This window comes from Cololabis saira, chromosome 10 (genome assembly GCF_033807715.1).
Source record: "Cololabis saira isolate AMF1-May2022 chromosome 10, fColSai1.1, whole genome shotgun sequence".
In the NCBI taxonomy this organism is placed as follows: Eukaryota; Metazoa; Chordata; class Actinopteri; order Beloniformes; family Belonidae; genus Cololabis; species Cololabis saira.
In genome coordinates, this window is record NC_084596.1 from 25,939,873 (window position 1) to 25,950,597 (window position 10,725).

At 39.9% G+C, this 10,725-nt stretch overlaps 1 protein-coding gene across 2 annotated transcripts; it reads left to right on the forward strand.

The window, feature by feature from the left end:
- The first annotated feature begins 1,095 nt into the window (after positions 1 to 1,095).
- Positions 1,096 to 10,495, forward strand: tfa (transferrin-a). 2 transcript variants are annotated; one of them, XM_061732291.1, is made up of 17 exons: positions 1,096 to 1,234; positions 1,385 to 1,533; positions 2,851 to 2,953; positions 3,040 to 3,231; positions 4,771 to 4,900; positions 5,073 to 5,128; positions 5,315 to 5,478; positions 5,646 to 5,799; positions 6,693 to 6,853; positions 6,964 to 7,060; positions 7,170 to 7,190; positions 7,384 to 7,548; positions 8,113 to 8,263; positions 8,462 to 8,529; positions 8,636 to 8,817; positions 9,847 to 10,039; positions 10,148 to 10,495. In XM_061732291.1, exons 1-17 carry the CDS (start codon positions 1,195 to 1,197, stop codon positions 10,189 to 10,191), a joined length of 2,070 nt encoding a protein of 689 aa, XP_061588275.1. In that variant the 5' UTR covers positions 1,096 to 1,194; the 3' UTR covers positions 10,192 to 10,495. The 2 variants fall into 2 exon arrangements, with proteins under 2 accessions (XP_061588275.1, XP_061588273.1); XM_061732289.1 differs by having other exon boundaries at positions 1,115 to 1,234; positions 1,382 to 1,533.
- The last annotated feature ends 230 nt before the right edge of the window (positions 10,496 to 10,725 follow it).

Consider the following 10,725-nt stretch of genomic DNA (forward strand, 5'->3'; position numbering starts at 1 on the left):
CTCCAACACATGGCGACTGAGCTGAGGGGCTATAACTAAGCCCACACCAGCCCGCCGCCTCTCACCCTGGGCAACTCCAGAGTAGTGGAGGGTCCAGCCCCCTTCAAGTAGCTGGGTTCCAGAGCCCAAGCTATGTGTGGAGGTGAGCCCGACTATCTCTAGCCGGTACCTCTCCACCTTACGCACAAGCTCCGGCTCCTTCCCCCCCAGCGAGGTGACATTCCATGTCCCCACTGCGAGGGTTTTGGTCCAGGGATTGGGTCGTCGAGGCACCCCGCCACGACTGCTACCCAGTCCACATGGCACCAGCCTCTCATGGACCTTCCTGCAGGTGGTGGGCCTACAGGAAGGCGGGCCCACGTCGCCGTTTCGGGCTGAGCCCGGCCGGGTCCCACGGGCAAAGACCCGGCCACCAGGCGCTCGCCTACGAGCCCCAACCCCAGGCCTGGCTCCAGGGCGGGGCCCCGGTAACGCCGATCCGGGCGACGTAACGGTCCTTGGTCTTTTCTTATCCATGATTAGCTTGTGAATCGCTCTTAGTCTGGCCCGGCACCTAGGACCTGTTTGCCATGGGAGACCCTACCAGGGGCGTAATGCCCCCGACAACATAGCTCCTAGGATCACTCGGGCACACAAACCCCTCCACCACAGTAAGGTGGTGGTTCAATCCATTATCTATCATTATGTTTCGACTTTATTCACGAAATTTTGACTTTTTTCTCAACATTTCGACTTTTTTCTCGACATTTCGACTTTTTTCTCGAAATTAAACTTCAACAATATTATCGACAATTAGACTTTTTTCTCAACATTTCGACTTTTTTCTCGAAATTCTGTTTCAACATTAATCTCGACTTTTTTCTCGAAGTGCATAATGAAAAATGAAATCTTCCTCCTCTAAAATATTATTTTTATTTTTTCTCCTGCCTGGCCCTGATACTCTTCCGTACTGCAAAGAGTGAAAACAATGGTTCAACTGTTTTTTTGAGAGTGCCTGTGAATTTCCATTATGTGGAAATTTGGGACAGGCCGTGTTATCTCTGTGTCCGTGGAAGCTGCTTGCACATCAAAAGTACACACACTCGTGCCTGCGCAAACCGTGTCACTTTATCTCTGGGTCCGCCCGTGTTTCCTATAAAAACCCGAGCCGCCTCCAGGAACTCCGCTCAGTCCGCAGAGACCCTCCCGTTCAACATGAAGTCTCTCCACCTTGTGGCGCTCCTCGGATGTCTCGGTAAAAAACTCTTTTACAATCCTGCACACGTAATTTAAATCAGCCGTGCAAAGCCTGAATTATGGTTCTGCGTCGGTGTAACGCGGAACCATAAATCAGCCGTGTAAGTGATCCGTGCATGTAAACCTGACATGTTCTGCCTCCAAGCAGCTGCCGTGTACGCGGCCCCGACCGAGAAGGTGAGATGGTGCGTGAAGTCGGATCAAGAATATCGGAAATGTTCGGATCTCGCAGCCGCAGCTCCCACCTTCACCTGCGTTAAGAAATACAACACCCTCGAGTGCATCGTTGCCATCAAGGTGAGAAGATTACAGTGCTAAAGAATGCATTTTAACACCTTGAGAAATAAACGTAATTATTAATTAGTTTAGTTTACTTTAGTTTATTTGCACATAAAAATATACAACCGTTTTAAAAGTACAGACGAACAGTAGGCCTATGTAGAAAAAAAAGGAAATAAAAAAAGAAATACAATATAACAGAAAATGTGCGGGAGGAACCAAAAAAAAGCCATAAGGGCTTGTCGATGTTTCCTCCTATAATGAAACAAACAATATCTACAGAAATATGTAAAACATAGGACAACTAAGGAAAATAAGCTAAATTACTAGAAAACAAAAACAGGAATCGAATGAGGATGTGCAGAGAAGAACTGGAAATGAATGGTTAAGCTTTGCTAAATTGGGCTAGTAAAAATGTTGTATGTATGGTGTGGTAAGGTGTTCCAATAAAGAGGACCTCTGAATTGAAAATTGGGAAAAAGTAGACCTGAAAAAGGTGGGATGGAGATTGTTTGCAGACTAGTATTGAAGTGATGAATTTGGGATTTGAATTGGAATAAAGAATGAAAACAGGTTGGAAGTAGCTTGATAATGGATTGATAGACAAAAAGACAAATCTGAAAAACATTTACAGCAAAAATAGGGAGAATACTAAGGGATTGGAACAATGGGGTGGATCTAGTTAGTCTATTGGAAAATGTAATCATTTTGATAAAACGTTTTTGCAGGATAAAGATACAGTCGAGGTTGCTCATGAAGGTACTTGCCCAAATGACATTGCAGTATGAAATATAAGGATAAATCATAGTGTAATATAAATTAATACAGATTTTTCTTGGTAATAGATGCCGTATATGTCTGATTACTCCAATAAAAAAAATGTCTATTCTATTTTTTGCAATCTTGTTCGACATCAGTGCAATATGATTTTTCCAAGTGAGATTTTTTTAATCAATCATAACACCTGGAAATTTAGTTACCATAACTCCTTCCAAAATGTTATTGGATGGTTATTTTACTTTTCCAAACTTTGTCCTCTATTATGCCCTTTCAGAGGCTGTCCTATTTAGATGTGTCTATCTATTTCATTTCTTTTCTCTTTTTTTTTGTGAGTGAAAATGTACTGTTAAAGGCTATAAAAAGTAGGTATTTGGTTTAAAATCACTATATTCGACTATTCAAAATTGTTGAGTAGCCATAACTGATAACAAAACCAGTATTGTGTGACTCAGCTAATACTGTTAACTACAAGATACTTAGAACTGCACAAATACACACTTTTCCTTCATTCATTCATTGTACTGCAGGATAGTGATAATGTATATTTTCATTCAGGCTGGTGAAGCAGATGCCATCACTGTGGACGGAGGGGACATTTACACTGCTGGACTAAGCAACTATGACCTGCAGCCCATCATTGCTGAAGACTACGGCTCCTGTACGTTTACTTTTCAACTATCTTGACAAATGAAATCTGAGAGAACATGTTAGGCACTCTCTTTTTTTTTTCTTGCATATTTCCAGCTTCAGAGACCTGCTACTATGCTGTTGCTGTGGTGAAGAAGGGTAGTGGATTTGGCATCAGAGACCTCCAGGGGAAGAAATCGTGCCACACTGGTTTGGGGAAATCTGCAGGCTGGAACATTCCCATTGGCACTCTGGTGGCCATGGACATAATTAAGTGGAATGGCATTGAAGATAAACCTGTGGAGGAGGGTGAGTGATTTTACACAGTCCTCGATTTAAAATGAGCAAATAACACTTGACAGTTTCCACGTATTTGTTGCCAGAGCTGAGGTCACTAATGAGGACAATAAGGTTGACACTTTTATGGTAAATCAAATGGTTTCTTTTCTGTATTCCATGAAACACACACACACTCAGCACTAATAGAAAATACTGAACACAAGAGAAACCCTGCCAAATGATGCCTATTTGCATCAAAAATCCTATGAAATTGTTCTTTTTTGTTTGTCAATCGTACATTGCAATGCACTTAGGGCCTGATTTACTAAAGGTTTGCGTGCGTAAAAACGTGTGCAAACTTGACATCACGCGCAAACCAATGTGCAAGCTGATCTAACAGCATGCAAAGAGGACTGCGCCTCTCAAATGAGCAAAATAGCACACGCTGTTCATTTAGTACTTTTGACCTGATGAATAATCAATATGGGCCGTACCGGGCAGAAAGCGCTAAATACTGGGAGGGGAAAATGCAAATATGTTCATTTACCACACGCAATGAGATTTACCAAGCCCGAAAGTTTTTGCGGGGATTGTGATTGCGTCTGTATTTAATACGTTCAAAAGGAAGGTGCTAATCTGCCCAGCATTACGCACCGATGGCTGCTGTTATTGCGCTGTTGTGCCGTATTCAGCACCCCTGCCGTGAAAAGCACCCCCTCATACACACTCACACAAACACATACTTAGGAGTTTATATTATATATATTTACAAATATTATGGAAGACAACACAGTAAGCAGGCTATTAATTAATGACATCAATAACCATTTACCATTTATTTTTGTCATCTGTGACTGTGATTGTGGGAAAGTATGACTATTGTGGAATCCATGAGCGCATTTAAACATGAATCATTAACACAAAACTTCACGCTAAACAGAACGTGACACGGAATGAGAATATAATTTTTGTCATTGTGTGTACGTTGTCATTTGTAGTAAATTAAACATGAGCATTTAGTCCTTTTTGACATTTACTCGTGAATAAGAGATCTGTGGGTAATATATGTCGACGAGGGGGTGCTTTTCACGGCAGGGGTGCTGAATACGGCACAACAATCTCTAATTCCAACTCGTCAAATTTCATTTTGCGCTTGCGACTATCCTGCTTCTCCCGCTTTCCATCCAGACTCTCCATGGCGCAAACCCTAAGACACGCAACACCTCATTTAAATACTGCGGTTTGCACCTGTTATCAATTGCGCACGCAATCTTAGTTGATCACCCGCAAAACACACAACAACAGCACGTGCAAACTTTTTCAGTGCACACGCAATTTAGTACTCTTTATTTAGGATCTTAGTAAATCGGGCCCTTAGTGTGTAAAGCCCCTTCACATGTAATTCAGACTATTCCTTCTCTTAATAAAAATCCCTCTCTAGAAATGAAATTATGAAAAACTTTTTTTCTAATGGTTTATGGTCTGAGGTTGTGATGCAGGATCGATGGAGATAAACAAGCTCAGTATAGCTAAAATCCTTCCCTGTGGACATCGCTTTTTGTTTTGCAGCGGTGAGCAGCTTCTTCCAGGCCAGCTGTGCCCCGGGTGCAGCCAGGGGTTCCAAGCTGTGCCAGCTGTGCAAAGGAGACTGCTCCAGGTCCCACACAGAGCCTTACTATGACTACTCCGGAGCCTTCAAGTCAGTACCACACTTCATTTCATGACCTTTTTCTTGATCTCTGATATGCTCTGCTCAATGCATCTAATCTTACCCTCAGTCTGTAATGCTGCACCAGTTTTACCTGAATAGAAGTTCTGGTGTGAGAAAAACAAATGCCTTTAATATCAGTTCTGATTGTTCTGTTCAACAGGTGTCTGGCAGAAGATGCTGGGGACGTGGCTTTTGTGAAACATCTCACTGTACCTGGTCAGTTTCATATATCTGTTCAATCTTACCTTTCTTCCAGCAGGGAATCCTAAAATAATATGTTAAATGTTAGTTGTTTAAAGTCTTTATCAGATGCTAAAATGCAGCTGAGTTGAGCCTAGTTTCTACAAAAAAGTTAAGATTTAATGCTTTTTAGACAAACCTGACTTTTTGTTACTATTCCAGATGCCCAAAAGCCAAACTACGAGCTCCTGTGCAAGGATGGCTCCAGAGCACCTATTGACAGCTACAAAACCTGCCACCTCGCCAAAGTGCCAGCTCATGCTGTTATCACTCGCAAGGACCAACAGCTGGCCAGCTTAATCTGGAAGAGTCTTAACGAAGTCCAGGTAAATGAAACCATTTTTAACAATGAAGAAAGTATTGATTGCCTGATAAGAAGAGGACACAGTTGTAGTGACTCCCGGCTGACAAAAGGACAGAGGAGTTTCAACATGCAATCTCACTCTGTGCTCCGTTCTTTCATAATGACTCGGATCATGTGGTGTCTTTTCAGAACTTCAACCTCTTTTCTTCCGAAGCCTATGCCCCTGCCAAGGATCTGATGTTCAAGGATTCGACCCAGAGGCTGGTGCAGGTGCCCCCACACACAGACTCCTTCCTGTATCTGGGTGCTGAATACATGAGTATCATCCGTTCCATTAAAAAAGGTAAAAGGAAAATCTCTCTCTCTCTCTCTCTCTCTCTCTCTCTCTCTCTCTCTCTCTCTCTCTCTCTCTCTCTCTCTCTCTCTCTCTCTCTCTCTCTATATATATATATATATATATATATATATATATATATATATATATATATATATATATATGGGCGATATGGACCAAAAGTCATATCTCGATATTTTGTAGCTAAATGGCGATACTCGATATATATCTCGATATTTTTTCTGTGCCTTAATTGGGGTTTCCCCCAAAGCATTATAGCATAGCATTTCTGTTAGCTTCATTTTTTTCTGAGGCAAACCCTTAAAAAAACAGTCAGTTTTAATACAAAGCCTTGTGCCAAATGTCACACAGGTACCTTTGTTAACAGAGGTCTGCACAATATCAAAATGTATAAAACAAATGAAATAATAAACATAATAATTTATAATAATAAACTGCCTGCATATATAGAATAAAAATGCTTCTTGAATAAAATAAAACAAATATCCATTTCCTGCATAACAATTCAATTAAAATACACTGTGCAATTAATACAATGTAGACAGTAACAGGCAGACTTTTTCACTGAGGTTGACAGTTGTGCAAATAACAAAACATTTGTGCAAATCTCAAATAAAACATTCAAGTCAATTTGTAATAAAATAAGCTATAACAAAATCATTAAAAAAAAAATGTTGAAAAAAATAAAAAATAAAAAAATTTTAATCGATATATATGATATTGTCTCGTACCATATCGTGTTTGAAAATATATCGATATATGTTAAAATCTCGATATATCGCCCAGCCCTAATATATATACATACATATATATGTGTGTGTGTGTGTGTATATGTTGGCCAGAATAAGGCATGTCCCAATATATATTATTTCCTTCTTCAGAGCAGGCAGCAACCTCTTCTTCAGCTATTAGATGGTGTGCTGTGGGCCATGCCGAGACTCAAAAGTGTGACTTGTGGAGCATCAACAGCGTAACTGATGACACCGCATCCATTGAGTGCAGGAATGCCCCGACTGTCGAGGAGTGCCTTCAAAAGATTATGGTAAATATTCATGAAAATGCAAGCTGCTCCTAGCATATGATTAATGATTTGTACTCTGTTCAGTAGCACTGTCTCGTTCTTGATTATCCACTGTTTGAAATGTCATGCAGCGTAAAGAGGCTGATGTAATGTCAGTGGATGGAGGACAGGTGTACACTGCTGGGAAATGCGGTCTGGTTCCTGCCATGGTGGAACAGTATGATGCTGGTATGACATGTTAATAACACAGAAACCACTGTGGACCGTATGGCAAATCGTACAGTTTTATGTTACCTTTTCTGCATGAGTAATGTTTGTATGTTCTCTCTCTCCACAGATAAGTGCACCTCTTCAGCAGGTACTTTCTCTCTTTCTCTCAAAGGGATTTTTTCCCCTCGTGGTTAATGCCAACATAATTATGCTTTTCAGGAAACATGGTAGAAATTACTTGTAAATTAACGAGTAGTAAGAGTAATAGCATTAACCTCTAGCCCTTTTTTTATGTGTCTGTTTTTGCTATGATCCACTTCTTTCTGTGCTCCCACTCTTAGAGGAATCATCTTCTTACTATGCTGTCGCTGTGGTGAAGAAGGGCTCAGGAGTGACCTGGGCTAGCCTGAAAGGAAAGAAGTCTTGCCACACGGGCATGGGTAGGACTGCTGGCTGGAATGTCCCCATGGGTCTCATCTACAACGAATCTAATGACTGTGACTTCAGTAAGTGATCAATTCTTCATCTTAACTTTGAAAAAGCAAAGACAGTCTTATTTAAAAATCACTGAATTAAATACGGTTGTGGTTTGCATTTTGAAACTGTTACTGGGTAGTCCCACTGAGCTATTTCAAGAGGTGTCAAAGCAAGTGGAGGGTTTATTTCATTAATAAGAGGAAACAAAACAAAAGAGAACTGTGGTGAAAGTGAAGCAAAACATTTATTTCCCAGGATTCAAAATATTCCCAGTGATTAGCTTTTTTAATTTGACTTGTGAAAATGGTGAGACTGGTCAAAAAAAGACTGAAACTCCTAAACTGTCTGAAGGATATGGCTGTAAACACCCTCTAATTAGAGCTGAGTCTACTATCCATGCTGACCTTCAGAGCCACCATTCAAATATGTGGCCATGGTGTATTGAAACAAAATTTAAAAAGTGGGGACCAAAATTGACAACCAAATTCTGATTTCTGTCAGTCAGTGTTCCCCATGTTCATAAACCCAACCCCATCAGTTTGGGTGCAAACATGACTGACTAGCCTTTGCCTGACTGAGTATCTTCTCCTCAGCTAAGTTCTTCAGCAGCGGCTGTGCCCCTGGAGCTGACGCCACCTCTCCATTCTGCAGAGAGTGTAAAGGCAGCGGTAAAGCTGTGGGAGATGAGGCCAAGTGCAAAGCCAGTGCCGAGGAACTTTACTACGGCTATGCTGGAGCCTTTAGGTACAGTAAGAAGCATTTACTACCAAAGGAATGAGTCCACGTATTTACGTACACTCACCACTTTATGTTACGTTACAAGACAAAGTCAGATATACAACACGGATAACAATTTATGTCAATATTTTCATTTCATTCTAGAGAATCATTCCTGGATTAAGAGTTAAGTTTGTGTAACACAATCTGTTTGTATCTCTTCAGATGCCTGGCTGAGGGCGCTGGTGATGTTGCCTTCATTAAACACACAATCGTTCCAGAAAACACTGATGGTAAGGCATTTGTTTTACGTTTCCTTCTACAGTTACATTATCCTATGAAGCCGCGAACGTTTTTCTAAATGTATATGTTGCACATATACATATGTCCTCCTCAAAGGTACTGGTCCCGATTGGGCTCAGAGTCTGAGATCTGCTGACTTCGAGTTGATCTGCCCTGGTCAGGGCCCAGTGCCCATCAGCGAATTCGGCTCTTGTCACTTGGCTAAAGTGCCTGCTCACGCCGTGGTGACTCGCCCAGAGACCCACGCTGACGTCGTCAGAATTCTCCAGGTCCAGCAGGTCAGTGAAAAGCTTGGATGTGGATTTTGAAGAACTAAACATAACATTTTTGAAAGGGACATCTTTTTTTCCTTATTTTTATTTGGGTCAAGATTAAGGGACACATCAAATCCTAACAATTGCTTGACTAGATCCACTAAATATTAACTCCTTGTAGGGCTGTTCGATTTTGCCCAAAAATAAAATCTTGATTTTTTTTCTCTCAAAATCCGATTTTCGATTACGATTACGATTATTTTGTGAATTGACAAAAGGCAAATAAATGATTTCAAATATGCTGTTTTTTTATTGAACATTTGCCCCAAAATGAATGAATAAAGTGCAAAACTCTGTAAAATAAGTTGAAAAAAAGTTTTAAAAAATAAAATAAAATATAAAGTTTTATCTCTGAAAAAAAAAATCAGCAAATCAGCACTTGCAAACATACAGTAAGTTATATTTCCAATTTAAAAAAAAAAAAAAAAAAAGTGAAAAATCGATTTTACGAGTTTCACGTTTTAACATCGTTCTAATTACATAATCGCGATTACGATTTAAAATCGATTAATCGAAAAGCCCTAACTCCTTGGTAATACTCACTTTCAGACTAATAACAAATTTATTATTATTTATTAAATTATTTACATTTGTAAGATTTATCAGTGAATTTTACCTAATAAATGAATCAGTATGGATTCATGTCGAACAGCTTGGTAACCTGATGAAGCTTGTTGGTAGATTTGGATGTACTGTAGATCTTTCTGTAGACCATATAATCAGTTCTGTTGTTTGGCACTATAAGATTACATTTTAAGCCAATCAAAACCATGCATGGTCCTGGTATTTCCGTTTGTAGACAAATAGTCGTTACTTAGCAATACCTTTTGCCATACTTACTCATTTAATTCTTACTTATAGCAAAAATCAATCAAAGCTGTTCGACTGAGGCATCAAAATACAGACCCAAAGAGTGATGTAGTATATGTTTATAAAATATGAAAATTGATGACACAATTAGAAATGTTTTGTGGGTTTTCTTTTTGTGTCCAGACCATGTTCGGTACCGGTGGCAGTGACTCCTCATTCCAGATGTACAAGTCACTGAATGGAAAGAACCTCCTCTTCAAGGACTCCACCAAATGTCTCCAGGAGGTTCCAGCAGGAAAAACCTATGGGAGCTTTTTGGGAGAAGAGTACATGATTGCCATGACCTCACTTAGACACTGCAGTGAAAGTACTTCAGGTTTGTGCTCTTGACTTTTAAGAGTAAAACGTTATGACCGCATTTGCATTTATGACCGCATTTTTACTCTGCATTTTTAAAATCCTATGTCTTTTCTCCTCCTTCCAGATCTGGAGAAGTCTTGCACTTTCCACTCCTGTCAGAGAGCCTAGAGGTGAGGTGGACCGTGCCCTGCTACAACTGGATATAATCATTTCAAATGATGAACCCAAAATTCATCCACTCTAGACTCAAACTGCATTCTGTTTTGCTCAGTCTTTTTGCTGTAGTTTTGCTTTTAGAAGTATAACACAGAGAAACCACAACTTTCAAATCCACAGTCAAATTGCCATTCATGACTGCACCTAGTTATTTTAATGTTACTAAAACAAAATGTGACAATTCCTGTGCTATCAGCTCATCTGTATTTTGTTAACAAATGCCTGACTTTTCACAAATAAAGCATTTTCAATGCTCTCATGTGTCAACAGTAATTCCTCTCTGAAATCATGACAGAATTTATTTTAAAATCACTGATAATGCTTAAATAACTTAACTGAAAGAGCGAATAAAGGGACAAACACCGTCCCTTTAAAAGATGTGGATTTGTGTAAAATGTATATGTCTCCTTTTGCACTTATTTGCATATCCTTGAATCCTTATAACTAAAACAGTAATTGACTAGTTGTCATCACAATATTCCAGGC